Source organism: Rhinatrema bivittatum, chromosome 18, assembly GCF_901001135.1.
Source record: "Rhinatrema bivittatum chromosome 18, aRhiBiv1.1, whole genome shotgun sequence".
Taxonomy (NCBI): domain Eukaryota; kingdom Metazoa; phylum Chordata; class Amphibia; order Gymnophiona; family Rhinatrematidae; genus Rhinatrema; species Rhinatrema bivittatum.
The window spans coordinates 12043583-12067585 of NC_042632.1; the positions used below are offsets into that span (position 1 = coordinate 12043583).

A 24003-nucleotide genomic window follows, 5' to 3' on the forward strand; every position below is an offset into this window, starting at 1 on the left:
CTAGGATTGCCCGAGAGCTGAGACGATACCTGCTAATGACAAAGTCCTCGGTCATGCCCAACAAGGCTGTTCGTGGAGGAAAGATATGCTCCCTGTATCTCCTGGCCAGTGACAGCGGAGCCTCTGTCTGCACTACTGGTACTTCCCTTGGACGTCTTAGAAGTGGCCTTGGCTGTTGTTCTGGTTGTCCTTCTTTCACATCTTGTCGTCTGTGACGAGCCTGGCGAGGCATGGTGTGCTTGTACAAGTACACTTGACAGTGACAAAATGGTGTTAGGAAGGTTGTCCTGGTAAAAACAGACATTTTTATTGGTCCAGGAACGATTGGTAGGTGTGCTGGGATTGTTTGCAGTATTTATTGCGCTCGATAATACCGTGGCCCGCAATACTGCCCGCGATCTAACTGTACTGCCAAAAAAAAAAGGTGTAGCTAGTACCTGCGTTATTGACCCACGATAATGTGTGATACCTATCGCATGCCATGCTATCACCCCCTACATTTATCCAGCCCCAACTCCTCCCACTTGAATATCAATTTTGACATTTGCATATGCTATATGCGATAGGCCGTTTTAGCGAGCTGTGCGGTAGTACTGCATGTGATAATGCCATAGCGTGCGCAATAACGGCCTATCGCAATTTGATAAATGACCCTATTGGTTCAGTGTGCCACAAGGATCAAGCAAACTTGAAAATGTGCCCTGATATAAAAATGTATGAGAAGCTCTTCCCTAAGGAAAAGAATAAATGGACATAAATGTGACTTTAGAAATGACAACAATCAGAAACCAGTGGGTGAACATTTCAACCTTCCAGGACATTCTGGGGCCACTGCAATATCATGCACGTAAAAACGTGCACCCAGCTGGGAGCCTGTTCTATCAATCTATGTACATCCAGCTCTCCTGGGCACCCAATGCAATAATCAAATGAGCTGCTGTGCTAAAAAGGACGCGCTAGGGATACATTGTGCGTCCAGGAGATATGGCTGAGTGCAGTTTACAAAAACAGATGCTCAATATGAGCGTCCATTTTATCCCACAGCAGCTAATTTACCAGCACAATGTACATGGCCTGGAGTGTGTAGATTGTGGGTGTATATTGTGTGCCCAGAATTTTTTTTTTTTACATGAAGCCTTTTTATTTTTGCATGATGCTGCTTTCTGTAGCTCCTTCTTCTTAAGTATTACGATGATACTAAGTAGGAGGAACCACAGAAAAATAGTATTTTTGGTTTTATAGTTGAGCCTTGTCGCGCAGTAAAACTTTACGCCAGCTCCAGGGCAGGCATTAAATTTCATGGGTTAAAAAGTGTATGTTGGATGCACGGTGATTTTTTTTTTTTTGCATCGGGATGGGGATTGGGGGGGGGGGGGGGGGGGGGTTAATAGCTAATAGCCTCACCAACATGGCACGTTTGGGATGCACTGATCTCCTTATTGCATTGGGGGTTAGTCTAGAGCATCAAAAATGTGCATCCAACCGCGCTAGGCTGGGCGTGCTTTATTGCATCGGCCCCTCTATCTGACCTTACTCCTAAAAAGGAACATTCCAGCGTGAAACTGTTGAACTGGAACTCATCAAAAAAAATTAACACCATCAGTCTGGATCTGAACAGAAACAATGGCTTCATTGCACAACTACCTATCAGGGTGATCCAGTACTGAGCGGTAGGAAGAGCTGCGTTAGTGCCTACGGCACCCGCGGTTACCGCCCGCACAGTGCAGCTCACCTACCGCTTGATCCTGAAGCCTAATTATATGTAAATGTAAGCCGCGTCCAAAAAGCCTTAGGCCCGCGCAACCCAGGATACTGGATAGAGCGCCTATACAGGATCCTGGGTGCGCGGGGCTAAGGCTTCACGCCACGCTGGTATCTGTCATTTCAAATGGAAATGACAGATACCAGAAGTCGGGACTGCCAGTCCCCCTCCCCTCCTCCCGAAGCAGGGCGCGAAAAGCAGCCTTGCTCCGGGAGGAGGGGAGAAGAGACACTGACAGCGGCGAAGCTTTCCCCCAGCCCGAACCCGACCCGGACCCCCAACCGGACCCGGCCTGACCGCTGTCAGTCTGTTCCCCCTCCTCCCGGAGCAAGGCTGCTTTTCGCGCCCTGCTCCGGGAGAGGGGAGAAGATGACAGCGGCGAAACTGAGCGGCAAAGCCCGAACCCGACCCGGCGAAGCCCGAACCCGACCCGACCGGACCCCCAACCCCAAACCCGGACCCGACAAGCGACGAAACTGAGCGGCGAAACTAAAAAAAAAAGAAAAGCAAATTATTTTTTTTTTCCAAAATTGACAATTTTGGTTTTTTTCCAAAAGCGACTTACTTTTGGGATCTGTCAAGATCCCAAAAGTAAGTCGCTTTTGGACGCCAGCAAAACTTACTTTTTGCAGCCATCATCAGTAACACGACCTGGCTCCGTAGCTCCTCCCGACAAGATGGCCGCCTGCACGGGGAAAGCGCACAATTGGCCGCTGAAGACGTGACGTTGTGACGCCATGTCTTCAGCGGCCAATTGTGCGCTTTCCCCGTGCAGGCGGCCATCTTGTCGGGAGGAGCTACGGAGCCAGGTCGTGTTACTGATGATGGCTGCAAAAAGTAAGTTTTGCTGGCGTCCAAAGCGACTCACTTTTGGGATCTTGACAGATCCCAAAAGTAAGTCGCTTTTGGAAAAAAACCCAAAATTGTCAATTTTGAAAAAAAAAAAAAAATTGCTTTTCTTTTTTTTTTAGTTTCGCCGCTCAGTTTCGTCGCTTGTCGGGTCCGGGTTTGGGGTTGGGGGTCCGGGTTGGGTCGGGTTCGGGCTTCGCCGGGTCGGGTTCGGGCTTTGCCGCTCAGTTTCGCCGCTTGTCTCTTCTCCCCCCGCCCTCCGGGAGGGGGGAGAAGAGACAAGCGGCGAAACAACTTACTTGCACGGGGAAAGCGGTCTCCGTGGCAGCCCCAGTCCTCTCCCCTGCTCCCGAAGCCAAAAAAAAAAGCAAAAAAAACTTTGCAGCCCCCTCCGGACATCGGAGGGGGGCTGCAACTTTTTTTCGCTTTTTTTTTTTTTTTGCTTCGGGAGCAGGGGAGAGGACTGGGGCTGCCACGGAGAGCGGCACCCACGATCGTGGCCGGGGCAGGTGAGCGGGGGCTGGGGGAAAGCTTGCCACCTACCCTTACCCATGCCTCTACCGCCTGGGTCAGGGTAGGCGGTAAGTTTGCAGGTTAAACGCGCGACAAAACGGCAGGGAAAGGTAGCGTTAGTCGGGGCGCGGGTTACGGGATGCTAGGGGAATAGCTAATTGGCTCGTTTGCATGCAATATCGAGCTAATTCGCTCGTTTGCATGCAATATGCATGCCGCGGGCGGAAGGGGTTACCCGGGGAATTTAGGACGCGGTAGGAGTAGGTTAAAGGGGATTACGGGATCGCAGGAAGGGCTAACGCGGCCGGAACGTGAGTTAAAAGTGGCTTAGGAGCAGGGTAAACGCGGCCGCACTTTACAGGATAGGCCTGTATGAACCTAACTGTTCTCCCATCATTCTGTCTTTTCACACTTACCTCAGTCGTTAGTGGTCTGAATTTATAAAGCCATTATCCCCTTGTTTCCACACCTTGCCTGCCTATTCAATGCCTCCTCTTTGTTCTGTATCCTCCCCCATCCCCATACATTTTACTCTCCTCGTACTTCACTTCATGCACCTGAGGAAGCTCATGCCTCAATAAATTGGTTAGGCTGTAAGGGGCCACCCGCGAAAGGCCATTTATACCTACAGTACCTGAATGTAATCCACTTTGAAGTGCCAAAAAGCAGAATATAAAATAAATATATATGCTGTTTAAGTTTCTACATTGCTTAGAACAAGTTTTGCCATAATGCAGTTTATAAATGTTTTTAATATATAAATCATAATAGTAAAGACATACTAAGAAAAGAATATATCAAGATAGCTGAAAAATAGAACATTCAATAATTAAATTCAGAGAAACATTTTTCAAAAGATTCCAAAAATGAATGAAATATTTCAAAAGGGAAGACATGTCAAATAACCCCCAACAATTAAAACTAATAAGGATAAAAGAAGTTGGCCATTCTCCATACCTGGGAACTTTTGATTTCCATTGAGACTGTTATGGATTCGTCTTTGCCCTCTCTCTCATATACGCAGACACTAACACACACCTGCTCTTTCTCTCCTATACACACACTCTCACACTCACACGTTCTTCCGACGGGAAGACTCCTAGGTCCTCTCTGGGTGTGGGCCAATGCTGCTCCTGCTCCTTCTCTCTCACTCACCCACCTCCCTTCCCTTCCTGCTTCTCTCTTGTTCACACATTCACTTTCCTTTCTCACCCACTCTTCCTCCCTTTTCTTCCCTCCCTTCTAACCCACTCCTCCCTTTCCTCTCCGCTCACCCTTACTCTTTCCCTCTAACCCACTCCTCCTCCCTTTCCTTCCCTCCTCACCCCTCTCTCTCATCCCCTTTTCTTCCCTCTCATCCTTCCCATTCACTCATCCCCCTTTCCTTCCCCTCACTCATTCCTCCTCCCATCCTTTCCCTCCTCCTTCCCTTCCCCTCACTCACTCCTCCTCCCTCCCCTCACTCATTCCCCTCCTTTTCCCCTTACCCACTCCTCCCTTTCCTCCCCCTTCATTCACCCCCTCCCCTCAATCACAACCTTCTTCTTTCTCTTCTCTTCCCTTCAGCTCAGCTCAGCTCCCTTTTCCTCCTCTCCTTTGTCAATAAGAAGGAAGGAGAGGGGAAGGGAGGGTGGGGAAACAAGAAGAGCTGAGCGAGCGAGGCAGATGGGAAGAGGAAAGGATGCCTGCCTCAGTCCTTTCACCTCCTCCTCCACATCGCTACGGTTTTCTTCAGCCTGTGGAAAGGGGGGGGGGGGGGGGGCTCCAGAGGTGCATCATCACTGTGCCAGCATGGTTTCCTTCAGTACTGCCCATGGGGGTAGGGTGGGCACCTTGGCAGCACTCATTACCATGCTGCCGTGGTTAAAATGCAATAAGAGGGGAGTCACAGCGTGAGCATGTGAGACCCCCCTCCTGATGCTTGAGACTTGGCATGTTTGCGCTGATCTTCCAGCCCTAATGAGACTCCTGCTGCGCCTCTCTTAAGTCCGGGGGGGTCTTGGTCCCCCTGCCTCCCACCTTGGTACACCACTGGCTTTCTGTAATCATTTGCCTTAGAGACATTAATTGCCAGTCCTTGGGAAGTCAAAATAGCAGGGTGGTGTGTGCATTGTTTTTTCAGTTGTGACAGCGATTTGATTAGATCTGAGGCTCCGGCATTCTAAAGGAAGTGCAGAATCTCAAGGCAAACCCTGAAATGCTGCTGAAGTGGCCTGTATGGGCCACCTAAAAGGAAATCACCTGGGTTTGCATGGGCAAGAAGATGGAATCCCATCGACTCATGTGGCCAGAAGGAATAGGAGCAGTGTCGACCTGTGTGGCCGGAAGAAGGAAGAGTTCAGTCAGCCCCATAGCTGAAAGAAGGAGCAGGGGCAGTGTCAGCCTGCGGTGCCAAGAGAAGGAGAGGTCCACAGGAGAAGGCTGCTGCTACTGGTGGGTGCAGTGAGAAAAGAGAGAATGGATGAGCATGGATGAGAGAGTGTGTGTAGAAAGAGAGAAGTGTGAGTGGGTGTGTGTGTGTGTGTGTGAGAGAGTGTGTGTGGAAAAGAAAGAGAAGTGAGAGTGAAGGGGCATATATATGTGAGTATGGGTTTCCAACTTTCAATTCTTAAATTTCCGAACATTTGGAAATGCTGTTTAATATCTTCGCTGATGGAGTTTACACACACTTCTACCGTAACTATTGTCGCCACTCTTCACTATTAGAAAAACACGGAAATATTTATTTATTTTATAAGACGAAGGTCTTATCGTACCGGTTTACAAAAGAACAGGGGGAAACCAACTAACAATTTAAGTAACATTAAAAAGGGAGCGAAAAACCTGGATATATATAAGCATACAATTGCCCAGTTTACTTTCTGTGACAGTATCACAGACTCTAGTTCATCTCTGACTTTCCCCTCATTTCTTTGCAATTAATGATCCTCCGTACTTGTCCCATGCTTTCTTGAACTGTTGTTGTTTTGACCTCTATCACCTCCACTGGGAGGATATTCCTTGCATCCACCACCCTTTCTCTGATTTTATTCCTGAGTCTACTCCGTCAGGACCCCATATCATGACCACTAGTTCTCAAACTTCTTTACGCTGGAAAAGGTTTGCTTTTACCAGCTCAGGGGGCCCCAAATACCATTTTGTAAAATTTAGGCCTCTCATTAATTTGTGGGCTGACGTCTGTGTAAAAATTTCATGTATCTACTGTATTGAGGACCTTCCAAAGCGCACATTTGGTATAATTGTAGGGGAGGAGCTAACCTGTAGCTGGAGGGCTAAAATCAGGCCATTCCCTAATATTTTAGCCCTTCCTCTTTTTCTGTACAGTCCATACTCCTGGGAGAATTCTGCACTATTGCGGAGCGCAGAATTTCCATTTTTTGCGCAGAATTTGGAGCAGGCCCCGGTGCGCCATGAGCGGAGCCCATCCTCCTCACGGTGAAGATGGTACAGGTCCTGGCAGCCACGAATGGAGCTCATCCCGCTCACGGCAAAGATGGTGCAGGCTCCAGCAGATGCGAGCAGAGCCCATCCTGCTCATAGCAAAAATGGAGCAGGCCCTGCTCGAGGTGAAGATGGGGCAAGCCCCCTTAAGAATGAGTCTGTGTGTAAGGCGGCGAGCTTGTGTGTAGGAGTGTGTGTGTGTGTGCCAAAGAGAGGAAGCCTATGAAGAGATTGTGAAGGAGTGTGTATTGTTGCGCTCCGCTGCTAGCGGGTCCCGACCGCGAGCAGCCTCACTCACCCCACCATCCTGGCCCGACATTGCTGCAGGCCTCTTCCTTCTTTGCGGACTATGCCGCCCCGGAACGCTGCTGTTGCTCCCTTGCGGCCTGACGCCACTGTACATGGAAGGAGGGGCCACTGCTGTTTCTACGCGGCATGGAAGCCGCTGCCGGGACACCTCTTCTCGCTGCAAGGAGCTGCCATCATCGCTGCTGATTCCTCCTCTTCTTGCGGCTGGGAAGCTGTTGCCGTTGGTCCTCTCTTCATGGCCTGAGTGCCACCAACATTTCTCCTTGCAGTAGGAGTGCTGCTGATGCTGCCGTTCTTCTCCTGTCTGTCCTGGGTCCTGCATAGGCGCGCACGTGCCTCTTCTCATCATTTAAAGTGCCAGTGGCAGGAAAAGCCCCATGGCTCCAACAGATGATATCAACCAGTTCCATCACCAGCCCTATAAAAGGGCTCTGCTTGTTCTCAGGGCCTTCACATTGGGTCTTCACAGTTATCTGTGGTCTCTTCTCTTGTCAAGGTCCTCCATGGTCTCCTCGTGTCTAGATGGCTCTTCGTTAGATGTTCCTGGTCTTCTTCGTTGGATGTTCCTGATGTTCCTGGTCTCGTTCTTTATCGGAGCTCCGTCGCCTGTTCCATGTTCCTGATGTTCCATGTTCCTGATGTTACAGTCCTGGTCCTGATGTTCCCATCTCCTGCTCTGTCCTGCTTCCAGGTTTCCTGCTTGTCCACCTTTCCTGGCATGCCACCGTCATGGACCATGACCAGCCCATGGGGGGCTGTGTAGAGCGCTTCATAGCACAAGGCCTATCTTCACAATTGCAGCTCAAGTCTCCGGAAGGCCTTTGCTTTTAATGCCGAGGTCTATTCCTGAATCCGAGTTCTGAATCCTGAGTCTTGAATCCTTGAATCCTGTTCCCGGTCTTCAGAGTTCCTTGTTCCTGCTTCCGTCCATGCCCTAGACTCAAGCCAGAACCTGTTCTGCTTCAGAGTGCTCCGCGACCAGCCACAGGCAGCTGTGTAGGGCGTGCCTTGGTGCAAGCCTCTCCTGAATCTTCGTCATGTTTCCAGTTCCAAATTGTTACAATTCCCGGCCTCAAGAAGCCTGTTCCTACCTCCCAGCACCGGGCCTGGGCCGCAGCCTTTCTCGCTCTGGCCGCACCTGCCGGCAGCCTCCGTGGTCCTGCCGCTTCCCAGCTCAGCTCAGGACTGCTCCTCGCTTCCCCCTCCGCATGGGCCGCCTCCCAGCCGTGGCGAAGGAACAACACCATGCCGCCCTTGCCGTTGCAGTCGACTTGCTCGGCCCCTGCTCCTAGATGCGCACGTGCACAGCCAGTCAGAACTTAAAGGGGCCGCGGCAGGAAAAGTTCACACGACCCCTAGTGATGACGTTGCCAGCCTTTATATAAGATAAGCTCTGACAGTCAGAGCTTGCCTTGGCAATGGATCTCTTCGCTCTTGTTTCCTCGAGTTCCTGAGTTGCTGTTCCAATTCCTGCCTCCGTTCCTGCTCCGGATATCCTCATTCCTGTTCCTGCTTGTCCCTTGCTTCTTTGGATGGACCTCCACCTGCCTGACCTCTGGACCGGACCTAACAACGCATTCTGCTGCCTGCCTCTGACCCCTGGACCAGGCCTGGCCATGCTCTCCGCCTCTCACCTGGCCCATTGGACTGGATGTGATTCTGCTCTTAGCTTCGGCCTTGGGACTGTCTCTCCTGGTTGCCTCCGTGCTCTCTTGCCAACTCCCTGGGATCATCCATGCAGAGGCCCACCTAAGACCAGCCGGCCCTGGTACCCAAGGGCTCAACCTGCAGGGAACATGGGCTGGTAGTGGTGAAGCTCCAGCTGGCCTCTGCTTCCCATCTGGCCTCGCCACCTGACGGTGGGGACCTGTGGGGGTTGGGGCATCTCCTTACAGGCCATTCCAGGCCTGGCACTCAAGATGCAGCAACACAGCAGTATCTTGAGGCTTTGGCAGCTTCCATCGAGCGGCTAAATGCCCACCTTGATTCAGGTCACGTCCCTGCTGCGCCACCGTCAGCTCCCAGCCCCCGGCGCAGTCTTCACCTCCATAGTCACAACTTTCGCTCCAAGCTCCACCTCGCTTCAATGGTGACCCTTCGCAGTGCAGAGTTTTCATTAACCAAATCTATATGCACTTCATGCTTCAAGCCGCCACCTTTCCAAATGCCATGACGAAGACTACCTTCATCCTCTCACAACTTGAGGGCAGGGCCCTGTCCTGGGTTTCCCTGCTCTGGGAATGCTCTGACACCCTTTTCCAGGATCTGCCTCGTTTCATCGCCGAATTCCGGAAAACCTTCGACGACCCGGGGAGGGCCATGAATGCCAGCTACAACCTCCTGCCCCTCCGTCAGGGCTGATGGCCCCTCAGTGATTACATAATAGGATTTCATACGTTGGCCTCCGAGCTGGGTTGGCAAGAGGACTGCCTCTGTCCCATTTTCTGAATGGGCTATCTGCCCCACTAAAGGATGAACTCGCTGCCCGCGAATTGCCCAACTCCCTGGAGGGGCTGATCGACCTAGCCGGTCATATTGATCATCGAGCCCAAGAACGCAGCTGGGAGCTGCGGTCTTCCCGTCGTAACCCTTCCAAAGCATCCCATCCGATTCCCACTGGAGAAGGGCCCCCATAGGGAGCTTCTAGACCCCAAACTGAAGAGCCCATGCTGTTGGGTCAGGGCAAATTATCCCCCGAGGAACGCCTTCGCAGGAGACAGTTTGGGCTCTGTCTATATTGTGGAGCTGAGGGGCATCATTTGACCAAATGCCCAGTCTGTCCGGGAAACTCCCTGGCCTAGGGCCAGCAGGGGCCCTGACCCTAGGAACTGCCAATCCGGCCCTTCAGCTCTCTCTTCCAGCCAAACTCTCTTGCGGAACCCGCTCCTCTCCAACATTAGCCCTGGTCAACTCAGGAGCTGGCGGGAACTTCCTGTGGGATAACCTGGCACATCACCTGCAAATCCCCATCAAGATGCTCAAGGTACTCCTGTCCATTGCCTCCATATACGGGGATCCTCTGCCAGGGAGGATATCCCGGTCACTGTACCCATCCAACTGCAGGTTAGCGCCCTCCACCACGAGGAAATTGAGTTCTACGTTCTGGAAAAGTCCATCCGTCCGGTGGTTCTGGGCCTGCCATAGCTCCAACGCCACTCCCCCCAGTTCGACTGGGCCACCCTACAGCTCTGAAGCCTGTTGAACCAATGGAAGTCTCCCGGCCTCTCTCCCTTGCCTCTGCAACCCCTGGGATACAAGCACCTTACTCCAACTATGCCGACGTTTTCTCCAAACAGAAGGCCGACATCCTACTGCCTCTCTGAAAATTCGATTGTGCCATCAAACTGTTGCCCGGGACCTCTCCCTCTCGGGGTCAGGTCTAGCCACTTTCCATTCCCAAGACTCAGGCGATGGCCGACTACATCAAGGAAAACCTGCCGAAAGGCTTATCAGGCCCTCTTCCTCACCTGCAGGGGCTGGCTTCTTCTTCATAACCAAGAAGGACAGGTCCCTGCACTCCTGTATTGGTTACAGGGGCCTCAATGCCATCACCCGCAAAGATAAATATCTGCTACCCTTAATCAACAAGCTCTTCGACTGCCTGCAAGGCGCCACCATCTTTTCCAAGCTTGACTTAAGGGGCGCATACAACCTGGTCTGGTTTCGGCCCGTGGATTTTTGGAAGACCGCCTTCAACACTCGAGATGGGCATTATGAGTATCTCGTAATGCCCTTTGGCCTTTGCAATGCCCCGGTGATCTTCCAATGAATGATAAATGAAATATTCCAGGACCTGTTCTACTCCAAAGTACTTGTCTATCTGGATGACATCCTGTGCGCCAAGTCCTTCAGCGCCTCCGGGATCATTACTTGTATGCCAAACTGAACAAGTGTGTCTTTGAAAAACTGAGCCTACCTTTCCTCGGCTACATTGTATCCAGGAACGGTTTCGCCATAGACCCTGGCAAGCTTCAGTCAATCCGAGATTGGCCCCAGCCATCCAGCCTCGGCTCGCTCCAGCGCTTTCTGGGATTCGACAACTACTACCGCCAGTTCATCGCCAACTATTCCGTCATTGCAGTGCCCCTCACAGCCCTCACCAGAAGGGCGCAGACCCAAAGAATTGGACACCTGAAGCCATCTCGGCTTTTCAGACCCTCAAGGAGGCTTTTTTTTAAAAGATGGTGCCTGCAACACCCGGATCCCAGCCGGAAGTTCTTCGTTGAGGTGAATGTCTCCTTTGTGGGAGTTGGGGCCGTCCTCAGCCAATGCTCTTCCAAGGGCAAGCTCTATCCGTGCTTGTTTTATTCCCACAAGTTCTCTCCCACCAAAAGCAATTACGGAGTCGGCGATCGCGAGTTGCTCGCCATCAAGCTAGCCCTGAAAGAGTGGCGTCCCTGGCTCGAGGGAGCACAACACCAGTTCCTTGTCAACACTGACCACAAGAATCTCGAGCATCTGAAAGAAGGCCCAGCATCTCAATGCCAGGCATGCTCATTGGTCGTTCTTCTTTTCTCAAATTGATTTTGACCTCAGATACCGCCTGGGAGAAAAGAAACTACATGCAAACGCGCTCATTTGAACCAGAAGACGCAGCCGACGCTCCTCAAAACATTATCGATCCTGCTCGCATCCACCTGCTTGCCTCCACCCCAGTGCCCATAGAGAAGATGGTAGTTCCCCGAAGAATCTGCGACAAGGTCTTGCAATGGGCTCACAAGACCCGGCTCACTGGGCAACCCGGGCGGGCTTGCACCTTAAGTCTTCTTCAGCGGTACTACTGGTGACCCAACATGATCCAGGATGCTTGTGCCTACCTGGATTCCTGCGCCATGTGTGCCCAACAGAAGGTGCCCATGGGTCGGCCATGGGGGCTCCTCCAATCCTTACCCATTCCAAAGGCTCCATGGGTTCATGTATCCATGGACTTCGTGGTGGACCTCCCTAAGTTTGGCCATACCATGATCTGGGTAATCATGGACCGCTTCTCTAAAATGGCCCATTTTGTCCCTCTTCCTACTCTGCCATCTGCTCCTGAACTGGCCCACCTCTTCTTTGTCCATATCTTCCGGCTGCAATATCTGCCCAGGTATATCACCTCCAACTGCGGGCCCCAGTTTGTAGCCCGGTACTGGCGAGCCCTATGTCAAAGGTTCAGGGTAAAGTAATGCTTCATCACCGTGTACCATCCTCAAGCGAATGGGCAGGCAGAGCGCACTAATCGCTCCCTGAAAACCTTCCTACTCCAACAAGTGACAGGACAATTGGGTGCAACTGCTACCCTGGGTGGAATTTTAACATAATTCCCAACTCTGTAAATCCACCGGGGCCTCACCGTTCTCTATTGTCTACGGCCAACAGCCACAGCCTCTGCTGCCTGTACGACTATCCATTTCTTCTCCTGCGGCCCACACTACCGCCCAAGCCTGACATGCGGTATGGGTGCGTACGACCAAGATGCTCCATTAGGTCACCAACCGTGCCAAAAGAACCACGGACGCTCATCGCAGACCAGCACCCGTCTTCCACCCGGGAGATAAAGTGTGGCTGAGCACACACCACATACGCCTGAAATTGCCTTTGCAATGGTTGGCACCAAAGTACATTGGTCCATTCTCTGTTGCCAGATGCGTAGGACCAGTCTCCTACCTCCGACTTCCGCACTCCTTAAGCATCCACAACACATTCCACGTTTCCTTACTGAAGCCGCTGGTCCTTTCTTGGCCATCTCTCAAACCTCCCGAATCTCCTCCGCTGTCCTCAGACCCGGACCCTACCCACCAGGTGCAAGAGGTCCTCAACGTCTGGAAGAGAGGGCAAAGGTTGCCCTTCTCTCCTGGGAGGGATATGGCCCTGAAGAGAATTCATGGGAGCCAGCTTCTAGCATTCTGAACAAAGAACTTTTGAGACAGTTCCATGCACTTCATCCCGGTAAGCCCAGACCTCCCTGGGCAGGCCGTGGGGGGTACCGTTACAGCGTCTGGCCTCAAGAAGCCTGTTCCTACCTCCCAGCACCGGGTCCAGGCTGCGGATCTTCTCTCTCCGGCCGCACCTGCCGGCTGCGGCTGTGGTCCTGCCACTTCCCGGCTCTCTGGCTCAGCTCAGGACTGCTCCTTGCTTCCCCCTCAGTGATGGAGGGTTGCCACCGCTGCGACATCCGCATGAGCTGCCTCCCAGCCACGGCAAAGGAACGAAGCCATGCCGCCCTTGCCGTCGCAGCTGCCTTGCTCGGATCCTGCTCCTAGGCACGTGCACGCCGCCGGTCAGAGCTTATAGGGGCCGCGGCGGGAAAAGTTCCCGCGGCTCCTAGTGATGACGTTGCCAGTCTTGAGTATATAAGGCAAGCTCTGTGTTACAGATTTGATAGTGGAACCAAGGTAGAGAACCGCCTTACCTTATTTTGTGAGATGATCAGGGTTGTCCGAGAGCCAGTCCGGTCGGGGCAGGCAGCAGACAAAGTTCCAAAGCAAACAGATCCGAAGGCAGGCAGCGAGACAAGGCAGCTCTGAGGAGCAATCTGGGTCAAGACAAACAGCAAACAAGAATGCAGGGAGGGACCACCGAAGCTTCAGCACAAGCAAGCCTGTAGCCGAGGCGATGCTGTGCTGGAGAGTTCCCTTTAAATACAATATTTTTCCCGCACTACCGCAGGAACTTCCAGCTGGGCTGCTGACAACAAAAAGGGGGCGGAGTCATGCCGCGAGTCGCTCGGTGTTGCACCGAGCCGAACGATGCCGTCGAGCTGCATACCGCGGGAGCCTGATGGAGCCTTGCTGAATGGTAACACTCTGACAGTCAGAGCTTGCCTTGGCAACGGGTCTTCTCGCTCTTGTTTGCTCGAGTTCCTGAGTCGCTGTTCCAGGTCCTGCGTTCCTGTTCCTGCACCCGTCTCTTGCCTCCGTTCCTGCTCCGGATCTCCTTGTTCCTGTTCCCGCTTGTCCCTTGCTTCCTTGGACAGACCTCCTCCTGTCTGACCTCTGGACCGGACCTGACTACGCCTCTTGCCGCCTGTCTCTGACCCTGGCCCCTGGACCAGGCCTGGTCACACTCTCTGCCTCTTGCCTGGCCCACTGGGCTGGACGTGATTCTGCTCTTGGCTTCGGCCTCGGACCACTCTCTCCTGGTTGCCACGTGCTCTCTCACCAACTCCCTGAGATCATCCATGCAGAGGCCCACCTATGACCAAGGGTTCAACCTGCAGGGAATGTGGGCTGGTAGTAGCGAAGCTCCAGATGGCCTCTGCTTCCCATCTGGCCTCGCCACCCGACCGGTAGGGACCTGTGGGGATTCCCCCCACAGTTGGCGTCAACACCAAGGGTCCACGAACGCAACACAAGTCTTCACCTTTTCATCTGGAGTCTGCTTCGTTTCCGACGTGGTCCGCAACAAACCATGGGTAGCTGTGTAGGGTGCGCTGCGGTGCAGTACTCACCCTGTACTAGTGTCTGATTCCTCGTCTGAGTCTTCCAAGTTCCTCAGTTTCATGTCTCGTCTTGTTCCTGCCTTCAGCCTCCGTCTGGCCTCACGCACTCATCGTTCCCAAGCGTCGTGTCCGGAAGGGCTACCGAGTGGCTGGAGGCTACTTTTGAGACCAGCATTGCGTTGCTCAGTCTCACTTGTGCGTGTAGACCCAGTGGAAGTCTGAGCCTGCCTTGTTCCTGTTCCTCGAAGTTCCATGTCTCGATCCTGGTCCAGCCTTGCTCCAGCCCGTGCTTGGACACTCTCGCCTCCCATGGTGTGTGCCTTGGGGCTCCTCCCTGAGCTGTGCCGTGGCCCAAAAGATCACATCCCCCTAGAGCAAGTGTCCACACCCTCGCGTTCGCAGCAGGATGCAAAGGCGGTCGCAACATGTATATGTGTAAGAGATTGGGAGCTGGTGTGTGAAAAAGGGATTGTGTGTATGTGAGGGAGTGAAGGTGCTTGTTTGTGAGAGAGGGAGCCTTTGTGACTGTGTGTGTGTGAGAAAGAGAACCTGTGTGAAAGGGTGTATGTGAGAGAGAGAGAGCCTGTGTGAAGGGATGTTTGTGAAAGAGAAGGATCCTGTGTGTAGGGGTGTGTGAGAGAGAGAGAGAAATAGGTAGAATGTGCGAAGATGTATGCATGAGAGAGTGAGGAAGCCTGCATGGGTGTAGGTGCAATAGAGAGAGGGAGTGTGTGTGTGTGTGTGTGTGTGTGTGTGTGTGTGTGTGAGCATCCAAGAGGCAGCCTATATGAGGGGGTGTGTATGTGCATGACAGAGAGGAAGCTTGTTTGCATGAGAGAGGGACAGAGGGAGCCTGTGTGAGGGGCAGTACTGAAAAGAAGAGTCAAACTCTGAGAGTGGAGATAGAGTGGAAAGGGTTGAAGGGAGGAGGACAGAGACGGTGGAGGAGTTGGAGCTTGAGAGGGCAAAGTGCAAGGAGATTACAAGGAATTTAAAAGGAAAATTAAAACTTTTCTTTTTAAACTGGCTTTTAACAATATTCAGGTTTCATAAATGCACACTATTACACAACACACATAAACCAGCCCACTCACTGATACATAAATAGCTATTTTTTGTGTGGTCTTAGTTTGTTTTTATTTAGATGCTTTTATATTGAATTTAATTTGCTCGTTTGTTTTTTAAAAATATGTATGTTGAACCTATAAATTATTTATGTTTAGAAGTCTTATAAAAGCGGTATACAAACATTTTAAAATAAATAATAAATAAAGGAGACTGGCCAAGGGAGTAGGGAGAGAGGGTGGAAGGGACACTCTTACAGTGTACTTCTAGGTCATTTCTACTCAAAATATTTAAAACTCTGCATCTTTAAGTAATAAGAGCATAAAATATGCCATATTGGGTCAGACCAAGGGTTCATCAAGCCAAGCATCCTGTTTCCAATAGTGTCCAATCCAAGTCACAAGTACCTGCCAAGTACCCAAGCATTAAATAGATCCCATGCTACTAATGCTGGCAACAAGCAGGGACTATTCCCTAGGGATGTGAATCGTTTTTCAACGATTAAAATTATCGTCCGATAATGTTTATATCGTCTTAAATCGTTATAGAACACGATACAATAGAAATTCTAACGATTTATCGTTAAAAATCGTTAAATCGTGTTAGTGCGCACTAACTCGAGTTAGTGCGCACTAACTCCCCGTTAGTGCGCACTAACTCGATTTAGTGCGCACTAACTGAAAATGATACAAATAAACACTTTCCAGGTCACTGAAGGTCAGTTAGGAATGAATATGTGTTCCTATTGGCTGGCTGCCCTCTTATCTATTGATGTTACCAAGGTTACCACTGAGGTGATGGTTGGGGGGATGGGAAATGGAACTGGAAACTAACGAACACCAACAGAAAATGAAACAAAGTGTTCACACTTCCCAGGTCAGTAAAGGTCACTTAGGAATGAATATGTATGTATGTATTCCTATTGGCTGGCTGTGCTCCTATCTATTGATGTTACCAATATGGTTGGGGGGATGTGAAATGGAAACAGTTGGAAGCTTGACAAAAAAAGTAATGTAATGATCAGCACTCACGTGACTAGAACTTGTTTGTTTATTATTTTTGTTAGCAGGCACCTGAAATGCTAGTGCATGTTGAATTTGCCAATCACTGTGCATTTTAGAAAGGTGGTCCTGGCTGGAACTGTACACAGTTCAAATATATGTAATTGATTGTTGGTAAGTGTATTTTTTAAGTAGCCACACTGGCACCAGTATGTTTACTTTTCCTCCTACTTAACTCACTAGCTCAGCTTTGTAAGAAGGGCTTCTCTGCTTGTGTGTTGTTTTTGTTTGGTGTGAGGAGAGCAGAAACATCAGATCTTTATTCAATCTACTACAGTCATCTCTTACAGTGCCCTATCCCTATTAATACCAGGAGTGTTGTGATCTTCCTGCACACAGTGTCCTAACCCTGATACCAGTCTGAGACAGCTCCCTCCCTGCATTACTAGTGAGAGGCTGGCTTCACAGACAGGGGGGAGCTGCCTGACCCTCACTCCTGACTTCCCCCATGTCCCAGTTAGTGAATGGTGTGTGGGTGAGGGGGGGGGGGGGGGAGGATGGTGAAGTCTGAGACAGCTCCCTCCCTGCATTACTAGTGAGAGGCTGGCTTCACAGACAGGGGGGAGCTGCCTGACCCTCACTCCTGACTTCCCCCATGTCCCAGCTAGTGAATGGTGTGTGGGTGAGGGGGGGGGGGGGGGAGGATGGTGAAGTCTGAGACAGCTCCCTCCCTGCATTACTAGTGAGAGGCTGGCTTCACAGACAGGGGGGAGCTGCCTGACCCTCACTCCTGACTTCCCCCATGTCCCAGCTAGTGAATGGTGTGTGGGTGAGGGGGGGGGGGGAGGATGGTGAAGTCTGAGACAGCTCCCTCCCTGCATTACTAGTGAGAGGCTGGCTTCACAGACAGGGGGGAGCTGCCTGACCCTCACTCCTGACTTCCCCCATGTCCCAGCTAGTGAATGGTGTGTGGGTGAGGGGGGGGGGGGGAGGATGGTGAAGTCTGAGACAGCTCCCTCCCTGCATTACTAGTGAGAGGCTGGCTTCACAGACAGGGGGGAGCTGCCTGACCCTCACTCCTGACTTCCCCCATGTCCCAGCTAGTGAATGGTGTGTGGGTGAGGGGGGGGGGGGGAGGATGGTGAAGTCTGAGACAGCTCCCTCCCTGCATTACTAGTGAGAGGCTGGCTTCACAGACAGGGGGGAGCTGCCTGACCCTCACTCCTGACTTCCCCCATGTCCCAGCTAGTGAATGGTGTGTGGGTAAGGGGGGGGGGGGGGGAGGATGGTGAAGTCTGAGACAGCTCCCTCCCTGCATTACTAGTGAGAGGCTGGCTTCACAGACAGGGGGGAGCTGCCTGACCCTCACTCCTCCGGGGTATTGTGATCTTCCTGCACACAGTGCCCTATCCCTGATACCAGGGGTGTTGTGATCTTCCTGCATGCAGTGCCCTATCCCTATTAATACCAGGAGTGTTGTGATCTTCCTGCATGCAGTGCCCTATCCCTATTAATACCAGGAGTGTTGTGATCTTCCTGCATGCAGTGCCCTATCCCTGATATCGGGATGTGTGCAAGAAGATCACAACACCCCCGGTATCAGGAATAGGGCACTGTGTGCAGGAAGATCACAACACCCCCAGTATCAGGAATAGGGCACTGTGTGCAGGAAGATCACAACACCCCTGGTATTAGGGATAGGGCACTGTGTGCAGGAAGATCACAACACTCCTGGTATTAATAGGGATAGGGCACTGTGTGCAGGAAGATCACAATACCCCTGGTATCAGGGTTAGGGCACAAGTTCTAGTCACATTGACTGATCACATTACTTGTTTTGTCAAGCTACCAACTGTTTCCATTTCCCATCCCCCATATACTGTCAGTAGGAAACTTGGTAACATGAATAAATAAGAGGGCAGCCAATAGGAATACATATTCATTCCTAAACTGACCTTAACTGACCTGAAAAGTGTCAAATTGTATCATTTTCAGTTAGTGCGCACTAACTCCCAGTTAGTGCGCACTAACTCCCGTTAGTGCGCACTAATCGGAAAAAAACGATTTTTTAACGATTTTTTAACTAAAAAATCGTGCCTAAGACGATTTTCTTGCCCTGCCACACGATTTCTATCGTTAAGACGATATGGAAAACGATTCACATCCCTACTATTCCCTATTGATTAATAGCAGTTTATGGACATCACCTCCCGGAGCTTATCCAAATCATTTTTAAACCGAGTTTTTCTGTATTACATTTTAAATGAATTACTTATAGACTGTCATGTATATTGTATTATTTTGACCAATATAAAGAATGCAGAATTTGCAGAATTTTAAGTTATTTTGCACAGAATTTTAAATTTTTGTATGCAGAATTGTTATTTTTATTTTTGCACAGGATTCCCCCAGGAGAGAAAAATCTGTACAGTCCGGAAACCTCAAAACATTCAGCAACCCTACTGTGTATGCATATGTGTGGGAGAACGAAGAGTGTTGTGATTCTGCCCGCAGGGTCCTCCACCTACCTCGAATGCGGCCAGCGCCATCCCTCGCAGCAAGCCAAGCCGCGACGCTCCGGGCTCCCCCGCGGTCCTAGTGCCGCCGCCAGGAGTTCCTCCTTCGCGGCACGGAGCCGCTGCTGCAGCCAGTCTCTTCTCTTCGTGGCAGGGCTGCCGCCGCTGATGCTGCTGTCTTCTGGGCCTCCCAAGCGGCAGGGATGCTGCCGCTGATGTCCTGCTTCCTGCTTCTTCCTAGGCGCGGGCCTCTTCTCAGCATTTAAAGGACCAGCGGTGGGAAAAGCACCGCGGCCCTCTGTGATGACATCATCAGTCTCGTCTGCTTTAGCCCTATAAAAGGGCCCTTTGTCTGTCTCCTCTTGGCCTTGGCAAGGAGCCAGTCGCTCCTGGATGTTCCAGTCCATCGGTCCAGGAGGCTTCTGAGGTCCATCGCTTCTTCAAGGTCCTATGTTTCTCGTTGGAGCCCCTTTGTCTTCGTCTGAGCCTTCGTTCCTGGAAATCCTGATGTTCCATGTCCAGATGTTCTGTTGTTTTGTGGTTCCGTTCCTGAAAGCCCTGTTGTTCCCCATCCTGATGTTCCAGGAGTTCCGTGTTCCTGTTGTCTTGATCTTAACACCCTTGCCTTCACTTCTGCAGCCAGTTCCCAGGTTACTTGTGCCCACCTTTCCTGGCGTGCCATGTCGTGGTCCATGACCAGCCCCGGGGAGGCTGTGTAGGGCGCTTGGTGGTACAAGTCCTTCTTCTCATCTGCAGCGCAAGCCTCCGGGAGACTTCTGTTTTTAAAGCCCGAGTCCCCTTGTGCCTGCTCCGTCCATGCCTAAGACTCTACCAGAACCTACTCTGCTTCAGCGTGGTCCACGACCAGCCACAGGTGGCTGTGTAGGATGTGCCCCGGTGCAGGCCTCTACTGAATCTTCGTCATGTTCCAGTCTCAACTTCCATTACCTCATCTGGAGTCTGCTTCGCGTTCAGCGTGGTCCGCGACCAGCCATGGGCAGCTGTGTAGGGCGCGCTGCGGTGCAGTTCTCACCCAGTACTTCGCCTGACTCCGGAATCCCTGTCCAAGTCTTCTGAGTGACCCGAATCCCTGTCCGAGTCTTCTGAGTGACCTGCACCTTTGTCTGACTCCTGAGTATCCAGTCTTCGTCCGAGTCTTCTGAGTGTCCAAGTCTTCGTCCGAGTCACCTGACTCTTCGTCTGAATCTCTTGAGTATCCACATCTTCGTTGAGTCTCCTGAGTATCCAAGTCTTTGAGTATCCAAGTCTTCGTCTGAACCCTCTGAGTATCCTGAGTCTTCATCTGAGTCTTCTTGTTTGTGCCCTCAGCCTCCGTTCCCAAGCGGCGGGTCCGAAAGGGCTTTCGAGTGGCCGGAGGGCTACTCTCGTGACCAGCATTGCGTTGCTGGGTCACACTGGTGCGTGTGGGTAGAGTGGAGACTGGGCCCAGCCTTGCTCCTGTTCTGGATGCCCTCGCTTGTCTTCAGTCCAGCCCTGCTCCTGACCTGCCCATGCTCGGCCTCGGCACTTCTTCGGAGTTCCACTGGGGTCAAGCCGTGGCCCAGCAACACTCTCTCTCCCTGAAAGTGGAACCGCTTCCTAGCGCTTCCTAACAAAGAGTGCATGTGGGAATAAGCATATGATTTTTTTGTGTGTGTTTCTGTCTGTCTGTGTGGGGCAGGAGCGACAATGAGGAATGCACGTGATTATGTGGGTGTGTGTGAGAATGAGCATGCTTGTCAGTGAGAGTAAACATGTGAGGGTGTTAAAGTGTGTATGTGTGGATATGTGATATAAGAAAGTTTGTGTGCTCTGCCCCAATCCATGACTTTCTCAGGGTGAATGAAAATCAAAGGTTTCCAGGTGTGACGTATATTCACCTTTCTGAGGTCCAATTCTACAGCTCCATGGCTTGGTATGGACCGCATGTCTGTGTTAATGCTAAATAAAAAATAAATGACTACAAGCAACCTCATTTATGATTCAAATGCAGAGAGAGGTGGTGGTGGTGGTGGGCGGGACAGGGGGGCTTGAGGAGCTCCTCCCCTCTCCAGAGATTCGAAAGTTTTCATCCTCAGTTCCTGCCCTTGCACACTTACAGGCTGATACAATAAAGATGTGCGGAAAACGGGCGCATGATACAATATTTAAATGAGGGGGTTACGCTAAAAATGGCGGCGCTAGGGACAATTGCGCACCCCTAGCACCTCCTTGGCAGCAGACGTCCAGGAGAGGTGGCTGACAGTTGATTAGGAAAACGGATGCGCCATTTTACGAATGTCCCTTTTCCTAACCTGTGCACAGCCACAGGTTAGGAAAAGGGACTTAATATTGATATTAAGTAGGAGAATGTACAGAAAAGCAGTATTTTCTGTACATTTTCTGTACAATTTTTTGGGCTGCTCAGAAATTAACGCTTGCTCTGGACTGGTGTTACTTTCTGAGTTTTAAAACGTGTGGATTGGGTGCACAATTTTTTTTGTATTGGGGCGAATAGCTAATAGCCTCATCAACATGTATTTGCATATGATAAGCGCTATTAGTTTTGGGAGGTGGTTGGACGAGCTAATCCCCTTATGGTATAAGGGGTTGTGGATACATGCCCAACCGCAGGTTAAACAGTGCTCTCACAGCAGTCGGGCCGATGCAATATCAGCGTACATTAAAGGGCTGCTCATGATTGAGCGCCCGCTCCCTTAATGTGCGCAGATCCACCTCTCCAGGGCACCCAATTGCAAAATGCAAATGGGCTTCCATACAGGCCAATACAGTACAGTGCGCTCCGATGGAGCGCACTGTCACCCTGCTCTGGACGTGTGTTTTCCCTTACCCCTTATTCAGTAAGGGGAGGAAAATGCGCGTCCAACCTGCGGCACCTAATAGGGCCCTCAACATGCAAATGCATGTTGAGGGCCCTATTAAGTATGCACGCGGGATACAGAAAGTAAAATGTGCAGCCAAGCCGCACATTTTACTTTCAGAAATTAGCGCCGACCCAAAGATCGGCGCTAATTTCTTCCGGCACCGGGAAAGTGCACAGAAAAGCAGTAAAAACTGCTTTTCTGTGCACCCTCCGACTTAATATCATAGCAATATTAAGTCGGAGGTCCCGAAGAGTAAAAAAAGTTAAAAAAAAAAATTTTTTAATTCGGCCCGCGGCTGTCGGGCCGAAAACCGGATGCTCAATTTTGCTGGCGTCCGGTTTCCGAGCCCGTGGCTGTCAGCGGGCTCGAGAACCGACGCCGGCAAAATTGAGTGTCGGCTGTCGAACCCACTGACAGCCGCCCCTCCTTTTGCCCGTTTTTACCGCTGGGCCTAATTTAAATACTGAATCGCGCGCACCGGCCACTTGCCGGTGCGCGCGATTAGGCCCAGCGGACTTTACTGTATCAGCCTGATAGTAAAAAAGAAGGTGCTAGGGGAAATTACGCGACCCTAGCACCTCCTCAGCAGCAGGCGCCTGGAAGAGCCACTTAGGAAAACGAATGCTCAATTTTAGAGCGTCCTTTTTCCTAACCTGACTGCCAGCACACTTTTTTTTTTTTCTAATTTTTTTTTTTGGACGTTTCTAACTTTTTATTTCCTCTGACTTAATATCGCCACCATATTAAGTCGGGGGAAGTACAGAAAAGCAGTATTTTCTTTCTGTACACTTTTGGGGCTCCTCCGGCACACATCTTTTTTTTTTTTTTTTGCATAGGGGGGGGGGGGGCAGGAATCGATAACAGCCTCATTAACATACATTTACATGTGATGAGCACTATTACCTACGCGCGTTTTGGATACATCGGGGGGGGGGGGGGGGGTTATGAAGCACATCCAAAACAGGCGTCCAATCGCGTGTTAACCGTGCGTTGCAGCCAGTTTACGGTATAACATAAGCCCGTGTATTGTATCGGCCTGTAATTGAACCGAGCGCTCGCGCGGGCACCTGTTCTCGCGAGACACGCGAGTCTATAAAAGGAGACGGATGCGGCTGCGCGTGCTCTTTCAGCGCTGCTTTCCCGCCGTGAGACGTGTACCCTGCGGACCCAGGCCCAGTAATGGAGGACAGCATGGATGTGGAGAGCATGGCGCCGCTGCGACCGCAGAACTTTCTCTTTGGTAAGGAGGGCGAGGCACGGGGTCTCTCCAGGAGCCGCCTTTAGTCTCGTGGCGGCGTGGATGAAGAACGGGGGGTTCTCACGCTTTCCGCCGCGTGTCTCCAGCCCTCCGCTGCCAGCGCGACCTCGGTCCGGGCTGCATGCGTTGCAGGCCGTGGCGATCAGGGGAGGAGAGGGGGGAGCCCATCGTTTTCCGGGGGCCTATACCGAGAAAGTTATGAGAACAAATTAAACAAACAAACAAAAAAAAAAAAGCTGAGTAGAAAAATTGTACGGCCTGTAGCCGGAGCCTCCGTGCTCCCTTAAATTCACATGCGGGTATTGTTGCCAGATTTTAAATGGGATTTGTAGCCCAAAGTAAGACTAACTGTATCCAAAAGTAGTTCAAGTAATTGGTGGGGGTGTGGTCCAAGCCCCAAAGTAATCTAATCCTCAGAGTCTTTGTTTTTTGACTATTTTTCTTTGTTTGCTTTTTATTTACATTTAATACAAATGTTAGCTGTTCTATTTCATTTATCGTTTTTAGATTTATATTTTGTTTTCTTTGTCGTAATTTGTGCGATTGTGTATGGTTTTTGTTCCCTGCCGAGACTTTAGGATTGTGTGAGTTAGAAATTGGTTTAATAAAAAATCATAAAGACCAATATGAATGGTATTTTCAATAATTTTATTTAATTGGTTTTTTTTTTTACTATATCTGCAATGTGGTAACCTATCCAAACTGCATCAAGCAAAATTGAAGAGTTTGAACTTTTGTAATAGAAAATTCCTTATTAAAATATTTACCTATGTCATAATAGTACTAAGTGGAGTACAAGCTTTCAATACAATCTTAAAATACAAATTATAACAAATATAAAATTACAGTTGAACTTAGTTAAAATTAAAACTAATTAAACTTCTTGGAAAAGTAAAGTTTTGAGGTGCTTTCTAAAGTACTATATCTCTCTGATCGCAGTGGGCAAGGAATTCCAGCAAATAGGCACAAAAGCATACTAACCAAATGAGTGGCTTTAGCAAA

The 24003-nt window shown here is 50.8% G+C and overlaps 1 protein-coding gene across 1 annotated transcript in view; it reads left to right on the forward strand.

Annotated features, from left to right (window-relative positions):
- The first annotated feature begins 22832 nt into the window (after positions 1-22832).
- The window catches only part of NPM1 (nucleophosmin 1), an 83770-nt gene continuing 82599 nt past the window's right edge, over positions 22833-24003 (forward strand). The window contains exon 1 of the mRNA XM_029583629.1: positions 22833-22983. Within this exon, the coding sequence (XP_029439489.1) occupies positions 22923-22983 (61 nt within the window). The 5' untranslated portion in view covers positions 22833-22922. The remainder of the gene's footprint in view (positions 22984-24003) is intronic.